Source organism: Megalobrama amblycephala, linkage group LG20 (assembly GCF_018812025.1).
Source record: "Megalobrama amblycephala isolate DHTTF-2021 linkage group LG20, ASM1881202v1, whole genome shotgun sequence".
Lineage (NCBI taxonomy): Eukaryota > Metazoa > Chordata > Actinopteri > Cypriniformes > Xenocyprididae > Megalobrama > Megalobrama amblycephala.
In genome coordinates this window covers 23618987-23644858 of record NC_063063.1, presented here as the reverse complement: position 1 = coordinate 23644858, position 25872 = coordinate 23618987, and the positions used below count along the sequence as shown (strand labels likewise).

General features: G+C 35.1%; 1 protein-coding gene across 7 annotated transcripts in view; it reads right to left on the bottom strand.

The window, feature by feature from the left end:
• Positions 1–236: 236 nt before the first annotated feature.
• The window catches only part of cyth1b (cytohesin 1b), an 82168-nt gene continuing 56532 nt past the window's right edge, over positions 237–25872 (bottom strand). For 5 of the 7 annotated variants that reach the window (XM_048169936.1, XM_048169934.1, XM_048169939.1 and 2 more), the window contains 12 exons: positions 21145–21227; positions 14390–14454; positions 12011–12077; positions 11514–11632; positions 7948–8028; positions 7737–7849; positions 6823–6971; positions 5828–5940; positions 2959–3037; positions 2773–2844; positions 1636–1790; positions 237–1367 (listed from right to left, as the gene is read on the bottom strand). In XM_048169936.1, coding sequence (XP_048025893.1) covers positions 1289–1367; positions 1636–1790; positions 2773–2844; positions 2959–3037; positions 5828–5940; positions 6823–6971; positions 7737–7849; positions 7948–8028; positions 11514–11632; positions 12011–12077; positions 14390–14454; positions 21145–21227 — 1175 coding nt within the window. In that variant the 3' untranslated portion in view covers positions 237–1288. Of the gene's footprint in view, positions 1368–1635; positions 1791–2772; positions 2845–2958; positions 3038–5827; positions 5941–6822; positions 6972–7736; positions 7850–7947; positions 8029–11513; positions 11633–12010; positions 12078–14389; positions 14455–21144; positions 21228–24171; positions 24318–25872 lie in introns of those variants that run through there. The other 2 variants (XM_048169937.1, XM_048169933.1) reach the window with 2 other exon arrangements.

Below are 25872 nucleotides of genomic sequence, written 5' to 3'. Positions count from 1 at the left end.
TTGGAGGCAGCATGCCCCGTGCATTATGGGTGTTGAAGTTTTCCTACCAGTTTGGCAAAAGGGAAGACTAGTCAGGTAGCACTGAAAAGAAAGCCTTTCTAGTGCATAGGCAGCAAAGTTTTATTGAAAGCCCATTTTGCCAGCAGTGAATTCCCCCTTAAAGAAAATCACACAAATTAAAAGGCATCGAGAAATAAAAATAATTTTTCCCAAAAAAAAAAAAAAAAAAAAACTTATTTGTAAATCTCAAACTTTTTTATTGTAAGCACAAGATTACATAGCAATGGTGAAATAAGCTTGAAAGGTTTAAACCTTTTCTTCACCGTTTACTTTTGCACAAAGTATATTTTGACAAAAAATAAAACAACCTATGTTTAAATATTTACAGCATTGATAAATTAGCATTTAAGAGTTTTCTCTCAATTATCAGTGCATATAAAGCAAAAAAAAAAAAGAAATTGTGTTTTATGGGGGAGTCTTTCATGTGTTAATTTAACCAATACAATTAAGGTGGTAAAATACAAAACATAGTAAAAAATAAACTCTTAAGTCAGTAGTTTAATTTTTGACATTGTTCCATAAACATGAACCAAACTTACTGAAATGTTTCTGGATTTCAGTCTTTCAAGGCCACCTATGAGATAAGTGAATAATGTCCTGATATTTTAAATAAAACTGTTTAAGCTAAATAAACAGCATTGAAATAAAAATATATTTTCATTTCATGAATCAGGTGTTAGTACTGTATAACATGGAGTAGGACTGAAAGACAAACTTTGGCAAAATGTGAAAAATGTCTAGCCAACAAAAACTACAACAAAAATATAAATAGGACAGCAGATCAGAAATTATTAGAAAAACAGCCAGATAGTCTCAAACAAAACAAGGCCAAAACCCTCCCAGATATTTACAGTACATAGCAATGTAAAAATAGGTGCACAGTTAGCATTTTATATGTATCAAAGCACAGAGAGGAACGGTCATGTCTTCAGCAAGCTTAGAAAAGGACAATAAGATGCCACATTCAGTCAGACCTGCTGATTCGAGATGATAATGTACGTGAGGACACGATAATGTTCGTTCATGAGAATTAAACGTATAAATGTCAGACAACTTCCCAGAAAACCAACTGCACTGACAACCTTCAAAACTCAAGGTCATTCCTGAGATAAAAATCGCTCAAATCCAGCGTTATGGCTTCAGTTTATAATTCACCCCTATTCCAGATCCATGTCTAAACATCCTTTTTACGGCCTTGAAGCAGAGATCCATGCAGCCTTGAGTAGTTCTACTGTCTCTTCAAAGATGATGCTTTCTTCTTCCTGGCAGCAAGCATCTCATAGAAAGGGTCCCTGCTTATGGCAGCCCTGGAGAGAACGACAAAGGGACCAAGGAACATAAATAGCCTGCTCACTGAGCTACTAGGCAATTTCCACCATTACAAACCATTATAACAATTAGTATAATAACTATATTTTTGCTATCACATGCACATCATGAGAATTACTCCCAACATTCCTTTATATCAGGCCCTGTGAATTTTACTTGCAGCCGGGTTTAGGTCCAATCTGTGTCAAAATGATAACCCTGTGCATATTACATATTCTGTCAGGGCAAGATGAGAGGAGGACTTACTTGATGCTTTTGATCCACTCGTCTTTCTCCTCTGTCGTTGGCGCTGAGATGCGGTAGAATGTGTGGTTTCCTTCCACAACCCGTCCATCTGCTTCAGTCTTACATGCTTTGATGACCTGATCCTTGTTGTCTGGGATGAAGAGTTCAAAGCAGTTCTGTGTAAAGAGAGCTACTTTAGAAGAGGCTTTTCTCCAGAGGAACTTGTGGAACATTTATCACACGGATATTTTCCTGGAGCAAACCGAGGTTACAAGAACAATGGCGCCAGTGTATGAGAGATTTTTAGCGTAACCTTTGTGCTAATGACTACCACCCACATTATCAAAATCATCTAGACAGAGGTCCAGGGGGCCCACAAGGGGATGATAGGATGAAAAGAAAGAACAGTGAATTAACCAATGAATGAATGAATGAATGAACAGTATTTTATTATTATTTATAAAAATATAATTATTACTTATATAAATAATAATAATAATAATAATAATAATTAATTATTATTATTATTATTATTATTATCCTAAAAGGGAATTTAAAAGGAGTACAAGAAAAAAAATATATATAAAAAAATAATAAAATAAAAATAAAAGCACAACATGCAAATCAAACTTATGCTAATAAATAAATAAATAAATAAAATATATAATATATATATATATATATATATATATATATATATATATATATATATATATATATATAATACAACAACAATTTAAAAGAATGGATTAAACAAACTAAATATTTTTTAAATATTTAAAAAATAAAAACAATAAACAAAAGTAAATAAATAAAAATATACAAAAATAAATAAATAAATAATAGAAATAACAAGGAAAAAATAAAAATAAAAATATTAAAAAAAAAGCACAGCATGCTAATCAAACCACTTTCATAAAACGTTATAAAGATAATAAATAAATACAATTAATGATAATGATAATAAATAATAATAATAATAATAAAACTTACAAGTAAGGATAAAAATCATACAAAGAAAAAAAAAAAACACTAGTCAGCCTCACTAATCAACTACTCAACTCACCATGACTCACCATAAAAAAAAAGAAAAACAAACAAAAAAAAAAAAGAACAAAACATGATGGAATATAGATGGAAAAGCGAGTGAAAGCTTACTGGCTTCTTGGAGTCATCCACTTCCCTAATACTGAGATTTTCCAGAGGAATGATCCCTCTCGGCTCTTTATCCTGGAAACAGATGCAGAAGAGGAAACACATGTGACCACAGGAAAACACAACGGATGAGTTATATTAGCACTGGATCATTCAATCATCTAACTTCACTAAAGCAGGTTTACGTACAGTGGTGTATTCAAAATAATACAGACAGTTGTCAGTCAAGATGAACCATCTCCTCTTCCAGGTCTTAACCCGTCCACCTGTGGATCAGACAGTAAATTAAGAGCATATTAAGAATGCCGTCGCTGAGGTCTGTATGAGTAAAGAATAATTGTAATGAGCGGCAGAGACACGAGGCAAGGTGAAGACTGAGGCACAGCAGACAGACACATGTATGGGAACTCACATTAGCAGATGGACAGCTGAAATGGCTTTAAGCCTCATCAAAAATACCAGTTAGCCCAAAACCACTGAATCAGGCACAAGCTTAAGGTGTTAGTGACCACATTAGTAAGAGAATGTGTTATCGAATGAGCCTTATATAAAATAATCTCACAATGTAAGAATGAATGCTAGGCTCTCTTCTCTGAGGCACATGGTCAGTCTATGAGATCTAACTTCACTAACGACCAGAGATCTACGATAGAAGTCATTAAAAAGATAGTACACTCATAGATGCTGTCAGTAACTAAATGACAATATTTTTAAAATCTGAGTAAACCATTTCTTTAGAATAGTTTGCATTCAATTCTAAAACTGATGATAATCAGAAGAATAATAAAAGGAATAATTATTATCTTTTGTTATCAATAATAATAATAAAACTTAAAAGCATAAAACAAAAAATATAAAAATAAAATAAAAAATATAAATATAAAAATATAAAAAATAGTGTTAATCAAACCACTAATAATAATAATTATTATTATTATAAACTTAAAAGTGAGGATAACAAAACAAAAAATATAAAAATAAAAAATAAAAAAAAGTACAGTGTAATAATTATAATAATAATAAAAATTAAGCATAAAAAATATGAAAATAAAATATAAAAATATAAAAAGTTACGGAAGAGGATTAGGGCCAAGCAATAATAAAAAAATAAAACCATCTAGAGATTAAAGTTGTTAAATTACGAGAAAAAACTCATTAAATTTCGAGAAAAAAGTCTAGATAAAATGTTGAGAATAAAGTCGTTAAATTACGAGAAAAAAGTTGTTAAATTACGAGAACAAATTCGTTAAATTATGACAAAAAAGTTGTGATAAAATGTTGTGAATAAAGTCATTAAATTATGAGAAAAGTGTCGTTAAATTACGAGAACAAATTCGTTAAATTACGAATTTGTTCTCATAATTTAACGACTTTTTTCTCGTAATTTAATGACTTTATTCTCATAATTTAATGACTTTATTCTCAACATTTTATCTCGACTTTTTTCTCGAAATTTAACATTTTTCTCATAATTTAACGAATTTGTTCTCATAATTTAACGAGTTTTTTCTCGTAATTTAACGAGTTTATTCTCAACATTTTATCTCGACTTTTTTCTCGAAATTTAACGAATTTTTCTCATAATTTAACGAATTTGTTCTCATAATTTAACGAGTTTTTTCTCGTAATTTAACGAGTTTATTCTCAACATTTTATCTAGACTTTTTTCTACAAATTTAACGAGTTTTTTCTCGTAATTTAACGAGTTTATTCTCAACATTTTATCTTGACTTTTTTCTCGAAATTTAACAAGTTTTTTCTCGTAATTTAATGAGTTTATTCTCAACATTTTATTTCGACTTTTTTCCTCGAAATTTAACGATTTTTTCTCAAAATTTAACAACTTTAATCTCGAGATGATTTTATTTTTTTATTATTGCGTGGCCCTAATCCTCTTCCGTAAAAAGTAGTGTTAATCAAACCACAAAAAAAATTATTATTATTATAAACTTAAAAGTGAGGATAACAAAAAAAAATTTAATATAAAAAAGTACAGTATATAATAATAATAATAATAATAATATTCAAACTTAAAAGTGAGGATAAAAGAAAATAATAATAATAATAATTAATCGTTAATCAAACCTAAAAATAAAATATATTAACAATAATAAAACTTAAAAGTAAGAATAAATCAAAACTAAAATCTCACTAATCAACTACACAACCACCATGACTTTCTATTTTTATTCTCACTTCAAATCATATTGCATGCAATTATACACTGCATGCTATCAGCTCTACTTAGTCTAAATCATCTCCTGTAATTCCTGTGCTATCCCTGTTGTTATTTCTTGCATGTGTATGCAGCATGTAGCATTCACACAACAGCATGTAAAGGCTGCAGAGCAGGCAGTACTTGAACTGACCACATGGGAGCAGTAGAGACCAATAGACATTTAATGTTTAATAGACAAGTTGATCTCCAAGAAGATAAAGAAAGCTGGCTGAGAGTCTCACAAACATCACAAGCCCATCGTGAACACGGCACAACAGCGCAGCGACACCGCACCAGTTTAAACTCAAATGAGGCAAATTTCATTTTGATGGAATGAAATATCTGTTAAATAAATAAATAATAAAAAAAAGACAAACATAAAGAGTAAATGAAAGCGCAAAGCACCTGGAAGCATAGCTTAATGGGCTAGCTAAGAAAACCAGTACATACCTCCTGAAGAAAGACAACATCAAACCATAAACAAATGTGGAAGAAAGAAAACAATGAAATTAACCATGAAAATCTGAAAAATATTGTAACAAAAGGCTGTAATAAAACACTTGTGTGTGTGTCAGCCTGGTGTAAAATCCAGGCTGAGCTGAAATATGAGCAGCATGCGAATAAATAAGGAGGTTGTATCAGCTATTTCAGATTAGCTTTGGAATATAAAGCATTTGGCCCCATGCTTCTTGGCTATTACGTTACACAATGTAAGACGATCAATTCACAGCTCTGATCAAATAAAATACATCTACTTTTGAAGTACATGAGACACTGGGGCATGAGCAAAAAATTAACTTTCAGATCTATTTCTTTATCTTCTGAACAGACAAAAACGTACCCAGTTTTAGCAGCCAGCCCTCGCGGTCTGGGTTAAAGAACGTGTGTGTGAGGTCGTTGCCGTCGTCTTCAGGTATCTTGAAGGGCTCATTCTTAATGCTCTCGTACAGGTTCTGCAGGAATGTTTTAAGTTTTTGTACTTCAAAAAGCACAACTTGTTGTGTAACTTCAGCACTACTACCATAAATTTGAATAAAAAAAATATATATATATATTGAAAAAATAAATGGCTGAAATCTGTCAATAAATCACTCAAACAAGCAGATTTTATATATATATATATATATATATATATATATATATATATATATATATATATATATATATATATATATTCAGATGCAGAAAACTCCAAGTCTGTCTGACACGTTTTCTTTTAAAAATAGCATTTTTTTTTAAATCAAATTTCACTTTAATGGCAATGAAAAGGTTATAAGTCAGTTATTAAAATGCCTTATTTTCAAAAATGTCACTTTAGTAAATTCATTGGCATTTAACGAATTTGACTGCAAAACAAGCCAAGTCCATATGTGCTTTTTTTTTTTGCAAAAAAACCACCTCCACCAAAAAATCCACCTCTTTAATCAACAAAACATTGTAAAACATCCATTTTTGTCAGTTTTACAGCAGCAAAAGGAACACTTGTGTTTACTTGCTACTCGTGAAATCCTGTCATAGACACTGTAACGATGGGCTATACATGATAAAAATTTGCAGCTCAGCAATTCGAGTCGCATCTTTCGATTGCTTCTTCTGTGGACTTGGAGGCTTTGGCTGACAAAGGGAAGTGGCGTTTAGCGGTTTCTGCCAACAAAGTGGAATTTGCTAGGATTGAGCGGATTTGAAGGGAAAGTATTTTGATGAATGTATACTATATGTGCAGAGAGCACTATCAATATCATTATTTCATTTTTGACGGAGGTGCCATCATTTAGCGGATTTTGCATCTGAACTCTTCATATATATTCAAATACAATCCTGTGTGGGACACTGACCCTGAGCAGGTCTTCTGGAAGATCTCCTCCATCATTGATGCCTCTGTTCATGCCTATGAATCGCTCTGCAGATGGCTTGTCTTTCACATTAGGGTTGTGCAGACTTGTGTTCAACATGATGATTGCGAATGAAAGCACGTAACATGTATCTGCAAGGAAATTGAGAAACATCACCATTAAAAATTAAAAAATGAGTTTTTTCTACCACCATCACCCAAGACAAAATTCTCAGTTGTTGATTTGTGACAAACACCAGACTTGTGTGAGTTATATTCTGAATCATAATCCGAGTTTACATGGAGGAACTGGCCCAAATGCACTGCATTAACGGACATCCACAAAGGAGCTATGCTAATTTTCTTATACGGACATCATGTGGAGAAACAATTAACGTCCAAATAGTGCTTAACCAAATGTTGCTTGCATTTCTAATCCTCTCACAGGCCATAAAAAGTTTATGAATACATTCATAAACACCCACAGCACCACTCAAATTTATATTTAGCATATGAAATGATGAAAGACATGATTGTTGCTAGACCTTCTTTGCAACCAAGGAGAATATTTACATTCAACTTTGAATTGTCCCTTAACAAAATGCAGCAAAGTGGTCAAGACAAGCCATGTGAAGCCACTTTGCGGAGCAACATGTAGGCGGCATGGAAGTGTTCTACTTCAGCGGTGCTCTTTACATGCATATTAGCATGGCTAAGAGCATGGGATATTTATGAAGAGAGCCCAAGACGTGTACGAGTGGGTGTGGGTGTAGGGAAATTGCAGAGGGACTGCAATAATAATATTATATAAACAAAACATCATATTAGTTTTTGCTTTGGTATTGAAAATTATGAAATCTCACAGGTATTTTTGATATTGTTACAACCCTATTGCAAAACAATCACACACACACACACCTGTAGATTGAAAGACACCAGGATTGCATTGACAGTAACGCTGAGCAAAAGCCTCCATCATTCGATCAATTTTCTGAGCTTCACCTGGTAACCGGAAACTCCATAAGAACTGTCTGCATGGAGCATGGGGAGAAATTAACTCAGTAAATTAGATCAAAATGACATGAGAATATCAAATAAACTTGCTACAGTTTGATCTATATTTTGTCACCTGAGTGCCTGAACCAAGTTGAGGTCTGTAAATTCATGAAGCTCCACAAAGGCATGAAGAACCTGAATATTAAAATCATCCCTGGAAATGAGATAAAATGAAAGAAATCAACAGGAGATTCATTCTTAGATTAGATCAACAGCAATGACGTTACAGTGACAGCTGGAGAAAAGATACAACCAGATTTGTATTTCCTTCAGGAAATGCCAGTGCAGACAAGGCAGCAAAAGAATAGTGTTAATAAGTTTCATGAGACATTTGAGCTAAATTAATTACAGAAATTTGTGATGAAAAGGCAGATGTGCCACTGAAAAACATGTCTACTGTTGTACAACATGCGGTGTTCACAGAATTACGGCTGTGATCCTCCTCTCAGACGTCTCCAACGTGCATTAAATCCCACAGGGGGATTACGGCGGGGATTACTGTCCGTGTGTAACTAGCCCTTTTTTCAATGAGGAAATGGGGCATGTCGATAATATCAATGAGCTGTGAATGCATTAACCCACTTTGGGGGTCTGTCCATTAAGCTCTATACTCTTACACTCCTTCATCCAGCTCTGCACTGCCGTAACCACACTTCAGCGATGATCCCGGGATTCACTATTGATTTTCTATTGAAAATAATGCGTTTGCGTTTATGCGGGTGTGCATTTGGATTAAAGAATATTGGAATGAGAGCTTAAACAGCATACAAGACAGATGATCAGTTATGTAAAAGAATACAACAACAAAAAAAAAGTAATTTTCTCTTAAATCAAAGGAATGGTTTACCCTAGGGTTGTCAAACGTACCGGAAAAAAGTTGACGGTAGCAACATTTCTGCAGTGCCGGTAGTACAGAGTACTGGGTATATTCGTTACCTACTGATGGACGCTGCTTTCAAACGCTCTCGTTCTTGTTTGTTTGTGCGCTCCGGGAGCGTCAAAGGTTTCTATTTACAGCGCGTTTTTACTAGCATTGTAGCCAACCACAATCATATCTGTTGAGTGCATGAATGCAATGGCCTATCAGAGGTGCTAGTCAGTAAGTTAGCCAGAGTCTGCTAAACACTGCTGAAATCGCACATGGTTTTGTTTTGTTCAACACTAGTCGCACACTCTTGAATATTTTCATTATAAGCAACAAAGTGTAAACACAATGTAAATAAGATTCATTGAACAATTAAAGGTGCCATAGAATTGAAAATTGATTTACCTTGGCATAGTTGAATAACAAGAGTTCAGTACTTGGAAATGACATACAGTGAGTCTCAAACTCCATTGTTTCCTCCTTCTTATGTAAATCTCATTTGTTTAAAAGACCTCAGAAAAACAGGCGAATCTCAACATAACACCGACTGTTACGTAACAGTCGGGATCATTAATATGTACGCCCCCAATATTTGCATATGCCAGCTCATGTTCAAGGCATTAGACAAGGCAGTATTAACGTCTGGATCTGTGCACAGCTGAATCATCAGACTAGGTAAGCAAGCAAGAACAATAGCGAAAAGTGGCAGATGGAGCAATAATAACTGACATGATCCATGATATTTTTAGTGATATTTGTAAATTGTCTTTCTAAATGTTTCGTTAGCTTGTTGCTAATGTACTGTTAAATGTGGTTAAAGTTACCATCGTCTATTACTGTATTCACTGAGACAAGAGCCGTCGCTATTTTCATTTTTAAACACTTGCAGTCTGTATAATTCATAAACACAACTTCATTCCTTATAAATCTCTCCAATAGTGTGTAATGTTAGTTTTAGCCTTTAGCCACGGAGCACAGCCTCAAACTCATTCAGAATCAAATGTAAACATCCAAATAAAAACTATACTCACATGATCCGATGCATGCATGCAGCATGCATGACGAACACTTTGTAAAGATCCATTTTGAGGGTTATATTAGCTGCGTGAACTTTGTTTATGCAATGTATTATAGAGTCGCGAGCTTGGGGGCGGGGAGCGCGAGATTTAAAGGGGCCGCAGCCTGAATCTGCGCATTTATAATGATGCCCCAAAATAGGCAGTTAAAAAAATTAATTTAAAAAAATCTATGCGGTATTTTAAGCTGAAACTTCACAGACACATTCAGGGGACACCTTAGACTTATATTAAATCTTGTGAAAAATAATTCTAGGGCACCTTTAAGACATTCTTTTTCTATTATAACGGGAATTCAGTGAGCTTGCGCTTTAGAGACTCACAGCCTCAGTGATTACAAAGGGAGACTCTTCTCTTACTTTCTAAATGTTTATCACCCATTCACAATCTGAATACAAGTTTAGTTTTGGTACTGAGAAAATCTCAGTTCACCCAGAAATGAAAATTCTATAATCATTATTCATGAAATGGCAGAATGTTCATTTTTGGGTGAACTATCCCTTTAATTTTAGTGCAATCGTGCATATCTATAATTACACTGCGGGAGGAAAATAATCCTCCCCACGCAGACACACGCAAACTATATACCTTTCCTTCCTGCTCTGACAAGTCCCTGATGGCCTGGCACTGACATTGAATTTCAGTCCATCAATAAATGTGTAAGCTGACCCTTAATGCTAAACAGCACTTTCATATGGGCACAGTCCATCTTGATGCAGTAGATAATGGCCTTTGACAGACTGTACTGCCGTCAGTGAGGTTCAGCTCATGATCGGTGATGTCATCCTCCCTTGAGCTCTGATTCTAGATATAGCAAATTCAGAACTTTAATAAAGCCAAAATCTGTTTAACTCCCACTAACCTAGTTATGCTCAATGGTAAATTATGTTTGAAAGAACGTGAAGGCCTTTAAGGGCCATGTAGGTTGCACGTAGTCTTGCATAGCCAGAACTTTGACTAAAAGTCTGGTCCACAATGCAGCTTATTCTGGTCAAGTAACGCCCACTTAGACAGGAAGAGGCAGTCTGACCAATATGTAAAGCAACCAATCAATTTGTTTGAAAGAGACAGAAACATAGCATGAAATTTTTGTTCAGTTTTTTAAAATCAGAATTTTTGATTGATGATAACACAGAAAACAATTATACACAATTATACACTATCATTTAAACGTTTGTAGTCAGTAAGATTGTTTTGATGTTTTTGAAAGTCTCACAAAGGCTTCATTTATTTGATCAAAAATACAGTAAAAACAGTAATATTGTAAAATTTTATATAATATAATAAATATATTAAAAACAAAGCTGAATTTTCAGCATCATTACTCCAGTCTTCAGTGTCACATGATCCTTGAGAAATCATTTTAATATGCTGATTTGGCACTCAAGAAATATTTCATATTATCAATGTTGAAACAGTTGTGTTGCTTAATATTTTTATGGAAACTGTGATACATTTTTTCAGGATTCTTTGCTGAATAGAAGGTTTAAAAGAACAACATTTATTTAAAATAGAAATCTTTTGTAACATGATAAATGTCTGTCAGTTTTGATCGATTTAATGCATCCTTGCTGTATACAAGTATTCATTCCTTTCCTAAATTTTTTTTTTTTTTTTTTTTTTTTTTTTTTTAAATCGTCTTTATGGACCAGCAACAATTTTATTGCAGAACCCATCAGCAGAAGTACTTGTTCTTACCTTTCACCCAGATAATCTCCGATGGCTGTCTTGTTGAGGCCCTCACCCTTGTAGAGGAATTGAGCAATACTTTCACAAGTGTTCTTCAGCAGTTCATTCTCTATGAGGAACTGAATACCCTGAGAAAAACACAACATTCAGCATAAAGAACTTCCTACATGCATGCATTATAATTGCAGTTTCCTGTTTTTAAAGTACATTAAAAATCTCTTTCCTTTACTCTTTTCCAGCTCTCTGAACTTTAGCCTATGAGTTTGGATTCTGCTGGATCTATGGAAATGAATTGGAAATGGTGTGGTTGCATGATGCTTGGCGACAAATCGTGTGTGATTATGATAATTTGTGCGCCCACGCAAGATCAAAGGTTTAAAAATGCAAAATGGCAATGCATTTTATGTAATGGGGATCTTTTTCTTTGTCAAAGCATATCAGGGAATCTCTATGATTCAGAAAACTTCAATAGAGGCTTCATGCATTACACCCCAATGCTTGTTTACCTTTTTGGGATCCATGTTAAATTTCTTGCGGCCCATAGCAATCTGTTTACTCCGCTGCATGTTTATTCTGTAAACACAGAAAGACGAGCGTTTTGTTAATGCTGAGCAGGTTCTTTTGACAGCTGTAATCTTAAGCTAAAACTTTGGGAATGAACAACACCTACACTCACACACAAATTAAGGTTGAACCACTGCAGTCACATGAACTATTTTAACGATGTCTTTAGTATCTTTCTGGTCCTTGAAATTGGTGGTTAAATTGCTGTCTATGAACGAGTCACATTCCTCTCGGATTTCATCTAAAATATCTTAATTTGTGTTCCGAAGACGATGAACAAAGGTCTTACAGGTTTGGAATGACATGAGTGTGAGTAATTAATGAGAAAATGTTCATTTTTGGGTGAACTAACCCTTTAATTTCCACTCAGCCAAATGCACTCTTGGATGGTGGTGTGACATGTAAAGTTAAAAGCCACAGCCTATAAAAGGGGCCACACACTACTGTACCTTCCATTGTGGCCACATGACATCACTTAAGGTGGAGGAGGAACAAAGAACGACAGAAGAATTTCATAAAAGGAGTGGAATGCTTTCTGAAAATGGCTTTCTTCCATCCAAATGGCTCTCATGTGAATCAAAGTGGGCAGTTCTGTGAAGTGTTCGGTGGGATCCCAGTGGGATCACGCGTCATGTATAATGAATGGGCCTGATAGGCTGATTCAGTTTGATGTATATTCTGAAAGCAATTTTGTTTAGTCTGGGAATATGGGTCACTGCAGTCAGAGAGATTCAGAGGCCATTCACACAGAATGCATTTTTGCATTGAAAACGAAGGCACGGAATGGAGAAAAAATGCACGTATTTTTAAAGTCACCGTGAAATCAAAATTGTTCATTCTTGTTTTTTATTGAATATTGCGGTATTGTCGGCGCCGATAGCCTAGTGGTTAGTGCGCAGACATATGGTGCAAACGGCGACCCGGTTCACGGTTCGATTCCCGTCTCGAGGTCCTTTGCCGATCCTGCCCCCCTGTCTCTGCCCAATGCTTTCATGTCTGCCCTCTGCTGTCCTCTCCAAATAAAGGCACAAAAGGCCCATAAATATAACTTAAAAAAAAGAAGAAAAAAAAAAGAATATTGCGGTATTTATTTATTTATTTTATTTATTTATTTATTTATTTTAAGTATCGAGCACGTCCGACAGGAGACTGTATATTACGAAAGTTGTTACGTGATTTTACTGATTTGGATGTTACATAGGAAGGGCGACAGCACACTGCTTTAAAGGAATGATGTTTTCATAAATGTTGGAAGCCAAAATCAAAACTGAAACTAAAATTCTATTAAATCGCATCCATAGTCATTAAATCATCTTTGAGATCAAGGGGGCCTCCTGGTGGTTCAGGGGCCCAACGCAATTTGCGTACTTTCCATATAGGTAGGACCGGTACAGATTACAAATGATTTATCCATGCACAAAATTATGTTTTTTAATTCATGTGCCCTCATAATCTTTAATAACTTCAACTTCCTCTTGAAATGACATCTTTTCTGTGATGACGCGTTTACTGGCGCGAGGGTGGGGCAAACAGTCACTCACATGAGATCACAGCAATAGCAAATGACAACGATCCAATGATCAAATCAATTCCCAAGTGCTGCCCTACATTTTTTCTTGTTCAAAAAGCCGTTTTACTTTGATATACATCACAAAAGGGAAGAACAAGATATTGCAGCTTCGGTTTCCTGCTGACTTTAAAAGTTGAACTCTTAATTTAGTGCCACGTTTTTAGGACAGCATGTAGTACAAGACGCTGCAGAATACAAAAACATGTTCTGTGTGAACGGTCCATCAAAATGCATTAAAACATTAGGATACATCCTGTTTGAAATTATTTTCCTTTATAAAGGAAACACACTGATCACACTGTATGACCATAATGCACTTTTTCGACATTCTTGCAATGTCCTGAACACATTTCAGTCAATTTGCAGGAACTACACCCCCTCTTACCAAAACAGACGTACATAATTCACCAGCCTCCACTCCCACAGGGGGCACTGTTATTAAATATTCAAACAGGGCACTGGAGTAAATGGAGAATGTATGTTTGTGTGTGTAAATATGCTAGAATCAGATAGCAAACACCAGTTGAAGGCAGATATTTCCTTCAGATATATCAAACCAGCTTTCGCAAGCCATTTTGCTTCTATAATGTAACATATTTCCAAGTGAAACAAGATCTTCAATCAGAAAAAGGGCAAATGGATTATATCCATCAGAAAAGAAAAAAAGAAAGAAAAGAAAATACATAAAAAATTCATTTTGATTTAACGTTGACTCTACTAAAAAATGAAAAATAAAAATCACCCATCTTACCTTTCTTGAGTGGAGCCAAGACTTTCGATCTCATTCGTCACCTTTGCTATCTCATCCTTAAGCCGCTATTAAAAAAAAAAAAAAAAAGGAGAAAAGGAAAACATGGTTGAGTTAAAGGAGAACTGAAGGTGGGGCTGCCCTCTGACGGCCCTCTTAAAGTCAGCCTGCCACAGGAAGTGATGGAGAGCCCTGAATCTAATAAAATGAACACAGAGGATCATAAATATCTAATATGATTATCAAGAGTATGAAACATTCAATCATAGCACAGTTTGACACCTGCATTAGATATCAAGATGAAGTAGCGTTTGTTAGGGGGAAGGGAAGGGGGAGAGAGGTGAAAGATGACAAAGAGATCAAGAGGGTATATGAGCAAGAGTGTGAGTGTGTGTGTGAGAGAGAGAGAGAGAGAGAGAGAGAGCAATCTATCTATATCTACCTATCTATTGTAAATATAACATTTTCTGAATCTTTTTACCAAGTAATTCAAACTGTTATTATGCCTGTTCTATTGCTTTTGTAATTTGTTTCTTTGTTCTTTAATTGTTTACTTCATTAACTTGAAAAATAACAAAATTCCCACTAGTGTTTTAATTTATTTTGTTAATATTTAAATGAATATTTACCTAATTGAAGCAAAAGTCTGTTTAACAACAAATTAATTTCTAATGGGAGCAGTGTTTTGAATGCAGGTGAGACGACATATTACTGTACATTTTTTCTTTTATTTGGTTTGTATAAAGTGAAGTATACTGTACTATCCACATGCAAGACTGTAAGAGTGTATAGACAGTGTGTGTGTGATAACACTCTCAGTAATCCATCTTCCTGAAGAAGCTCAGGCACAGATCAATAAGACTCATATTACCAATCCACCAAGGTTACGTGCACACACACACACACACACACACACACACACACACACACACACACACACACACACTTGCCCTTTCGATGCATTCTGTATTAACACTTTATCCCTCTCAAGCTATAGCACCTGGAAAGGTCAAGTAAGTACGCTTTTAACATCTGACCTTCCTTCGCTATACATTAGTGTGTGCATGACCCGAAACCTTGCTATAGGACTATATAGCCTTAAATGCCTGACCCAGACAAGTGCTCTTGGTGCTCCATAAATAGGGCTGCACAACGATTAATCGCGATTAATCGTTTGCAAAATAAAAGTCTGTGTTACGTAATATATGTGTGTGTTCTGTGTATAATAATTATGTATATATAAATACATGCACATCCATGTATAAATTTAAGAAATATATACATGTATAAATAAATATACATATCTATATATATTTTATTTTACATATAAATATAAATATTTTATATATAAATATAATTTTTTTCTTAAATATATACATGTACGTGCATGTATTTATATATACATTATTATACACAGAACACACACGTATATTACGTAACACAGACTTTTATTTTGCAAACGATTAATCGCGATTAATCGGTGTGCAGCCCTATCCATAAAGCAATGATGTTAAAGGGTTAGTTCACAAAAAAATGAAAATTCCATCATTTACTCACCCTCATGTCGTTCTAAACCCGTAAGACTTTGCTTCATCGTCGAAACACAAATTAAGACTTTTTAATGAAATCTGAAAGCTTTTTTGTCCCTCCATAGACAGCTACACAACTACCATTTCGACGCTTCAAAAAGTTCATAAAGAGATGGTAAAGCTAATCCATATGAATTGAGTGGTTTATTCCAAATTTTCTGAAGAGACACGACCGCTTTATATGATGAGCAGATTGAATTTTAGGCTTTTATTCAAATATAAACATTAATCTACTCACACAGCAGTTGTGGTAAACGGAAGCACAAGCATGTTTGCTTGATGTGCGAGAAGCAATGAAATTCATTCTCATGTGTCTCGTGTCCATTTCTTCAGATAATTTGGACTAAACTGCTCAATTCATATAGAAGAGTTTTAAGATTTCTTAATGAACTTTTTGAAGCGACAAAGTGGTAATTGCGTAGAATGTCAATGGAGGGACAGAAATCTCTCAGATTTCACTTAAAATATCTTAATTTGTGTTTTGAAGATGAAGGAATGTCTTACAGGTTTGGAACAACACAATGGTTAGTAAATAATGACAATTTCTTTCAGTTTTGGGTGAACTATTCCTTTAAAGAAATCACTGAGTTATAGAGAGGACAATGCAAAGGGATTGAGGAAGAATCTGGAGATGAAGAAATCATGTTATTAATCTGGTTCACCACACATCTGTGAAGGGGTGCAAAATAGGGCATGTTTGAATCGTCTAAAAAGTCTAAAAATGTCTCCAGAGATGGAAAGTCACAACAAATAATCCATCCATTGAATCTGACTAAGTTTCTCTGAACTCCAACTCAGAGCAGGGAAGATGTCTGTGGGCACAAAGATGGATTAAAGTGGTCATGATAATGATGTTCTATCCGAATGTTGCTAGGCAACAGCTGCCATATAAAGGTAACATGTAAACAAACACTACAAGTCAGCCCACACTTTTCCATTCATTTTATCCTTATGCATTGCATTTAATGTCTTCCTTTGTCTCCTGGCAACAACCAGAATTTTCCAGCTGGACTGAGAGTGAACCAGGACTGTCCAGCATGACTCTATGGAGACAGAGAGGTTGAGCGTGGCATTTCAGTCACTTTAATCGCGCACTTCATCTCCATTAGACAAATATTGCATGAGCAATTGTCCCACTGGTATCAAGGAGGACACCTGGGACCATTTGGTTAATAACTAAATTTTATTTAGTTTATGAAATTTATACCCAATTATCACTTCAGATTTTTATAGACACAAAGTTATACACATCTCCCACCCCTTGTGGTTTCATTTACAAAATATTCAACAAGGAACACACACTTCAAAGTAGAAGAACTGGCTGATACATTGTTTTTCAGAAAAACAAGTATTTGAACTTTATATTTTATATATATATATATATATATATATATATATATATATATATATATATATATATATATATATATATATATATATATATATATATTTAGATATATATATATATATATATATATATATATATATATTTAGATTTTTTAGATTTATATTTATTATTTATTATATTTAGATTATATATATAGATTTTTAATGTTTTTAAAAGAAGTTTCGTCTGCTCACCAAGGCTACATTTATTTAATTAAAAATACAGTAAAAAACAGTAATATTGTGAAATATTATTACAATTTAAAATAACTGTGTACTATTTAAATATATTTGACAAAGTAATTTATTCCTGTGATGCAAAGCTGAATTTTCAGCATCGTTACTCCAGTCTTCAGTGTCACATGATCCTTCAGAAATCATTCTAATATGCTGATTTGCTGCTCAATAAACATTTATGATTATTTTCAATGTTGAAAACAGTTGTGTACTTTTTTTCTCTTTCAGGATTCCTTGATGAATAGAAAGTTCAAAAGAACAGCATTTATCTGAAATACAAAGCTTCTGTAGCATTATACACTACCGTTCAAAAGTTTGGGGTCAGTAAGAATTTTTTTTTTTTTTTTTTTTGAAAAGAAATTAAAGAAATGAATACTTTTATTCAGCAAGGATGCATTAAATCAATCAAAAGTGGCAGTAAAGACATTTATAATGTTACAAAAGATTAGATTTCAGATAAACACTGTTCTTTTGAACTTTCTATTCATCAAATAATCCTGAAAAATTGTTGAACAATTTGTACACATTAAATGTTTCTTGAGCAGCAGATCAGCATATTAGAATGATTTCTGAAGGATCATGTGACACTGAAGACTGGAGTAATGATGCTGAAAATTCAGCTTTGCATCACAGGAATAAATTACTTTGTGAAATATATTCAAATAGAAAACAGTTATTTTAAATTGTAATAATATTTCACAATATTACTGTTTTTTACTGTATTTTTAATTAAATAAATGTAGCCTTGGTGAGCAGACGAAACTTCTTTTAAAAACATTAAAAATCTTAGTGGTTCCAAACTTTTGGACTGTACTGTATATACACACACACAAGCTATATATATAGCTTTTAACAGAGCCAAACTGTATAAGGAAAAGAAATATATATAACATGTATTTTTTAACTCCTCAAATAAATGCAAATGCCATGAACAGAAAATAACAAACTTCAGACCACCTAAAAATCCAGAGACGTGCTATCACACACACAGCATCGATCAGCTCCGGCTAACCCTAATTGGACTGACATAGACGACAGCATCATCAATAACCGCACAAGGCCTTTAGGGGCCGCGGCACATAGCACCAAACACTAAAGACAGAGCCAGATTGGATCTGCTGAATGTCTGAACACTGCTGGTTCAGTGAGCGCGAACAAAAACCATTTAGTTCAGACAGCCTAGCATCGATTTTCAAATTCACTAGTTATTGTAGTGAAAATCAGAAGCACTCTGGGAAATGACAGATGTTTACTTATACATGAAACCTAAAGTTCTGTCTAGTCTCTTTCACTTGAGAGGACTAATAATACTACAGAGCTGACCTGATTCAGATCAGACCATGACTTGGTGTGTGAGAGAAAGTGTATATACTGAACAATAACAAAAAAAAATAGCAAGGACATTTGGAGAAATAGTCCAAGGTCTGTGCTCAACAGCATATTCGTTTTTGCATTGGTATCAAAAACCATGAAATTTCACTGGTACTGACTACTGAAATCTTGGTATGGTGAACCATCGTGAATGCTGTACCGCCCCACTGCCCGAAGGAAGACTTGTGTCTTCCAGGTCAGAGGGAGGGTCTGCTGGTGGTGGGCAACATCACATGGCTCCTTCATTAAGAGTGTCTAGAGGCAGTGGTCTGCTATATTAAACTGATTCAATCAGTTCTCTCTGATCATGACCCATCACAACCTCCGTTCATGTGAAGGGGAGACCGGGGTCTTATAACGCTCCAGTTAACTCATCTTTTACTGCGTCTCTCCACACATATAGAGAGTAAGACAAAGACAAATCCTCTGCTTCAGGTTCATCATGACACTCCCAGGAATCCTACTCAGCCAGGCACAGATATTTTTCAACAATGAAATAAAAAATTCATAAAGCTGAGCTTTTACTGTTATGGCCCCTCAAATGCTCTGTACAGAGTGCAGCTTTAAATACTGAAAGCTTTAAAGTATCAAATAATAATAATAATATTAATTAAAAAAAACAAAAAACAAAACAGTTTTGACAACTGCCTTTTCACAGCCTTTTTTTTTCCAAAAATATATATATTTAAAAAAAAAATGTATACTTTTGAACAGCAGTGTGTATAAATGTAGTAGACTAAGCAAAAATTAAGATGGTGTCAGAATCAAGAATGCTATCGTGCTTGGTTTTATAAAATGGTTAGTTCCTGTCCTTGATTCTGATTGGTCAATAAATCACGGCTATGACCGCTTCACCCAACGGTTCTGTGTATCACTACACAACACCCTTAGCAACCACTCTTAGCAACGTAAACTGTTTGTTCTCAACTGATCTTGTTCATTGACGCTTACTGTATTATGCAGAAGAGTATTGTGAGAAAAAGATCGAGTGAGCGAGTTTATTACCTGCATTCAGATGTAGCATTTTCCTTCAGGTCAGTCCTATGTTCAAAATAAAAAATCTGTTTAAATGTCCAATGTATTATCTTGTCCTTTTAACATGTAAGGGGTTTTCCGTGACTGACAGCGCAAGTCAAAGCATTTGTCAGTTGCGTCTTGTTCCGTGTTCACAACAATTCAGTCTTTTCAATGTAAAAGTCTTCGCTACTGACTGAATCACTCATAAAGTCAGTCTTTGTCACCATCTAATGGCGTAATAATGTAGTTTCTGTTGCTGTTGAATAAGTCACGGCTGAGTTAGGCCCTTCAGCCGTGACTTATTCACGATACAGCACTAGCCTGGAGTACCTTATTGCTTTTATAAACGGTTACCACACAATACAGACATTAAAGCCAAAAATATGTATCAATGCAACTTTTATGAAGTAAACTTTCACTAAAAGCATTCCTTCCGCCGGAAAAAATAGTCCCTGACTTATGGCTTACATAAAACACACAACTAAATTTCTAATTTAAAAAAATAAATACAAGTCTAATTTAAGAAAAGTAAAGAAATGACTATTCTAACAGAGAGAGATTGTTCCTCTGCTGATGGCAGTCATGCTGTTCAAGGGCAATCAGGAAATAGCGGGACACTGGAATGGAACTGGCAGTTAGTGGCAAAGATGAATGCCAAAGATATGCCACCAAACTTCATTTGAAGGTTTACATGATTGATTAAGTCATTTAAGAGACGAAGCGGACAGGAGGGGCATTAATGGTTGACATTCCAATTGCGTAATAGAATCAGCATAATTGAATTTGCTGGACTTGTCTTGCACCATCTGCTCCAAAGCACACACCCCCCCACCCCTTCACGACCCAGCTGTTACAGTCTATATCCCAGGGTGGGACATCCCATCAATCCTGTACACTAAAACTGTACAGCCAGGGTCATGGAAGCCCCTCCCCTGATCCCATTCTATTCTCTACAGGTCCACCTCATTCCAGGGCCAAGAGAGAAGAGGATAGAAGGGCATAAAGTTGATACGGTCATATTAATTAGTGTAATTAATGAAACATCGGGCAGCTAAAAGAGCAAACTCACTCAAAACTACAATAATACTGGCTGTGGATGCAAATTACTTTTGAGGCAGAAAAACTGGCAGCTTCAGTGAAATGATCTGAAGATATTACCTGTATGTCCTCAAGCAGCTCCTGTTTACGTCTCCTAATGTTCTCCAGCTCCTGTTTCTCCTCTGGCGTCAGGTCGTCCGGTACTTTGTTTGGAAAAAAACAAAAGCAAACAATGAGCATTCAGATGTACACACACAAATATGCAAACGGTCAAGCTGCGGTCTCTTGACTCAAACATTTTTGTACATTTCTAAGAGGTTACATGGGCTATCAAAATATTTTCAGAGAAACAGAAATTATGTAAAAAGGGGGGTGGGGGTGTACAACATTAAGGAAAAAAAGAGCAGGAGAAAAGAAGTAAATTGCCTGAGGTAAAGCACTGCCTTTGAGACACAAACCAACTCAGCAATCAATAACTAGAAAAGCACAGCAGCGTTGTTGATATGGGCCTCTGATCGAGAACATCAGGACGTTCTCAGAGCAAAACAAAAAGTTGTTCATTTCATTAAATGCTTTACCCTTAAGCTAAAAGCCATTTCGAAGAATTTCTAGTGGCCAGCCAGGACAACATCACGCAAACTAGCTTAAGCCGTTTCAGTCTATATTTGCCAAATGGGTTAGGGGAAAAACAAAAATATTAACTAGTGTCGATACTCTCACACAAAGAACTAATGTTTTAGTTACATTTTTCACATATTATATAATGTATTATATTTATATATTAATATTTTCTATTTTATTTCTATTATTAACAAAGAAATTCAGTGCACAAAGCACTGAAGTCCAATTCAGATGAAAAGAATCATGTCAGTATAAAATATTGCAATATATTACAGTTTTCAATAACTATGTACTAAACATTTTTAAAAATGCAATAGTCATAACATGACCCAGATATTGATATAATATATTGCCAGGTCTCTGCTGATTCCCAAACTTGGCAAACCAGCCAAAGACCATCAGGAAAAAAAGCCATTCTGCTCAGCAGTTCTGATGCACTCTAGAGAGGTCTGATGTTGGAATTTGCAGAACACAAATAATTTATATGAACCTTGCATCCATAAACCTAAAGATTTCTCTGAAGCAATTGAGTTTAAGTGCTTTGTTCAAGAGCACTACAGTTTGTTCAATACTGGGCTGAGGGCCAACATCCCCCTGATTCTGCTTGGTTTGTCTGCTGCCAGTCAGAAAAAGACTCTGCTTTTCAATCTTTGTGCATTATATTAAGATATTAATACATGATAAATGAACCTAGGCCTGGGATCCACTAGACGATTTTCAAATCTTAACCGATTTTAAAACACGGAGACCACAGACTAGGGTTGTCAAAAGTACCAACCATGTTGGTACTGAAATGTTAAAGGTGCCCTAGATAGTTTTTTTACAAGATGTAATATAAGTCCTAGGTGTCCCCTGAATGTGTCTGTGAAGTTTCAGCTCAAAATACCCCATAGATATTTTTTAATTAATTTTTTTAACTGCCTATTTTGGGGCATCATTAACTATGCACTGATTTTTTCAGCGCGCCGCCCCTTTAAGAGATGCGCTCCCTCTGCCCCACGAGCTCTCGACTATATATACATCGCATAATCAAAGTTCACACAGCTAATATAACCCTCAAATGGATCTTTACAAGATGTTCGTCATGCATGCTGTATGCATGCTTCGAATTATGTGAGTAAAGTATTTATTTAGATGGTTGCGTTTGATTCTGTGTGAGTTTGAGGCTATGCTCTGTGGCTAAAGCTAACATTACACACTGTTGGAGAGATTTATAAAGAATGAAGTTGTGTTTATGCATTATACAGACTGCACGTGTTTAAAAATGAAATTAAAAATGAATTCTTATTATTATCGACGGCTCTCTTGTCTCCGTGAATACAGTAAGAAACGATGGTAACTTTATCCACATTTAACAGTACATTAGCAACATGCTAATGAAACATTTAGAAAGACAATTTACAAATATCACTAAAAATATCATGATATCATGGATCATGTCAGTTATTATTGCTCCATCTGCCATTTTTCGCTGTTGTTCTTGCTTGCTTACCTTGTCTGTGCACAGATCCAGCCGTTAATACTGCCTTTCCTTGTCTAATGCGTCAATGGGCTGGCATTATGCAAATATTGGGGTCATACATATTAATGATCCCGACTGTTACGTAACAGTCGGTGTTATGTTGAGATCCGAGTGTTTTCCGGAAGTCTTTTAAACAAATGAGATTTTAAGGAGGAGGAAACAATGGGGTTTGAAACTCAATGTATGTCTTTTCCATGTACTGAACTCTTGTTATTCAACTATGCCGAGGTAAATTCAAACTCTGATTCTAGGGCACCTTTAAAAATGGGACGATACCAGCATTTCCCCCTAGCATTTTGAGCAGATTCTTAAACACCTTTGATAGGCCACTGTGTTCATGTGCTCAACAGATATGTCTGTGATTGGCTACAATGATCAACGCTTCAAAAACATGTTGTAAATGGACATCTTGCTCGCATTTGGTCTGGAACTGCAATAACCATGTTTACACAGCGCACTTGCTCATGATTTCTCTCAACACGAGGAAGGGACAGGTGTCAGTCAATAAATGGGAAAACAAAGTAACTTGCGTTACTTATTTGAAAAAGAAACTCAGATATTTTGTTGTAAATTTAAAAGTAATGTGTTACTTTACTAGTTACTTGAAAAAAGTAATCCGATTACGTAACTCACATTACTTGTAATGAATTACCCCCCAACATTGATTATGATTATCATTATTATAATATACAGTAAATTAGTCACTGCATAACAAATTTCTGTTATCAGTTACATGTGAAACATGATTGGCAGTAGAGATTAATGGCCTCATGTCATTTTGAGACAGAGGTCATTTGTCTAGCTACAGCCATCTGTGGGTCTAAAAACAACATAGGACATTTGAGGTCACCAAAAAAAAAAATTCCTTTGGTACTGAAAAACTTATAAAAAAGTATGTTAAGACAAAGACACTTAAACTCAACCCTGAACTTACCTAGCCATATGATCAGCTGACCTCCCAATAAAAACAAAGACACTCAGTCATACGATATGATGACCCTCACCTTTCATGTGACCTCATTAAATCCCTTCCTGGTGGCCCGTATGGAAGCCTGACCCCGCAGGGGACCTACAGAGACCCTACTAGTGGCCTGTGGTGGACTAATTGATTCCTTGTTCCATTTACACCGTCACATAAAAGTGAGGTTGTCATGGTTATCTCATGCTGCAACCATAGCAACAGTTCTCAAACAATCAGGGCCTTAGATTACAGCACCATTAGCTGATGAGAACATCACAATTGTGATAAAGACACTTCCTCCTCTAAACCTACGGCCTGCCCACCGATTGTCCTCACCGATCACATGGATAGCCATGTTTCTGAACGACTGTTTGCCACCATGGCAACGCACTGCATGTATTTCCTTGCAGAACTCTAGCTGGGATGTTTGACAGGCAGTCTGTGAGCAGAAATCCTGTCCAAAATGCAGCCCATCCCCCCTCATTTTGTAGAAATTGGTACTGCAACCTCCAGAAGAAATCCATTAGTCTCGCCTCAGGTGAGGCTGGAGTTTACACAATACATGTGATCCTGGAATCGATATCACATAGGACGAAAAGTTCGCTCAGGTAGAGAGGAGAGGTAGGAGTGTGTGGGCAGCTGAATTAATGGACATCCATCACAGAGGATCATTTCAGAGGAACTCAGATAAGACGTCACAAATATTAATCACATGGACTGCGTGAAGTTTCAACACACAGCCAACTGCACTATAAGCTAAATTTGCATTACAAGCATTTTTCCCCAAAATATATATGAGCATCACTTGTTTGGATGTGGATTTACATCTATGGAAAAAGTAGCCCAGACAGTCTTACAGTCTTAAAGAGACAGTTCAGCCAAAAAAAGAAAACTCTCACCTTTGTGTAATAACAAACCCATATGACTTCTGTTGAAAGACATGAGGTTGAGGAAATGATAACTACATTTTAATTTTGGGATGGATGGACTGTTTAAAAGTTTGGATCATTAAGACTTTTTAATGTTTTTGAAAGAAGTCTCGTGCTCACAAAGGCAGCCTTTATTTGATCAAATACAGTAAAAGCAGTGATATTTTGAAATATTACTACAATTTAAATTGTGTTTTAAAATGTAATTTATTCCTGTGATGACAAAGCTGAGTCTTCAGTGTCACATGATCCTTCAGAAATCATTCTAATATGCTGATTTGGTGCTGCTCAAGAAACATTTCTTATTATTATCAACGTTGAAAACAGTTGTACATCTTAATATTTTTGTGGAAACAGTGGTACATTTTTCAGGATTCTTTGATAGATAGAAAGATCAAAAGAATAGAAATTATAAACATTATAAATGTCTTTACTGTCACTTTTGGTCAACTTAAACCATCCTTGCTGAATAAAAGTATTAATATTTTTTTTTTTTTAAAGGTGCCCTCGAATGAAAAATTGAATTTATCTTGGCATAGTTAAATAACAAGAGTTCAGTACATGGAAATGACATACAGTGAGTCTCAAACTCCATTGTTTTCTCCTTTTTATATAAATTTAATTTGTTTAAAAGACCTCCAAAGAACAGGCGAATCTCAACATACCACCGACTGTTACATAACAGTCGGGGTGTACGCCCCAATATTTGCATATGCCAGCCCACGTTTCCAACATTATAAAAGGCATTAGACAAGGGCAGCCAGTATTAACGTCTGGATGTGCACAACCAAATCATCAGACTAGGTAAGCAAGCA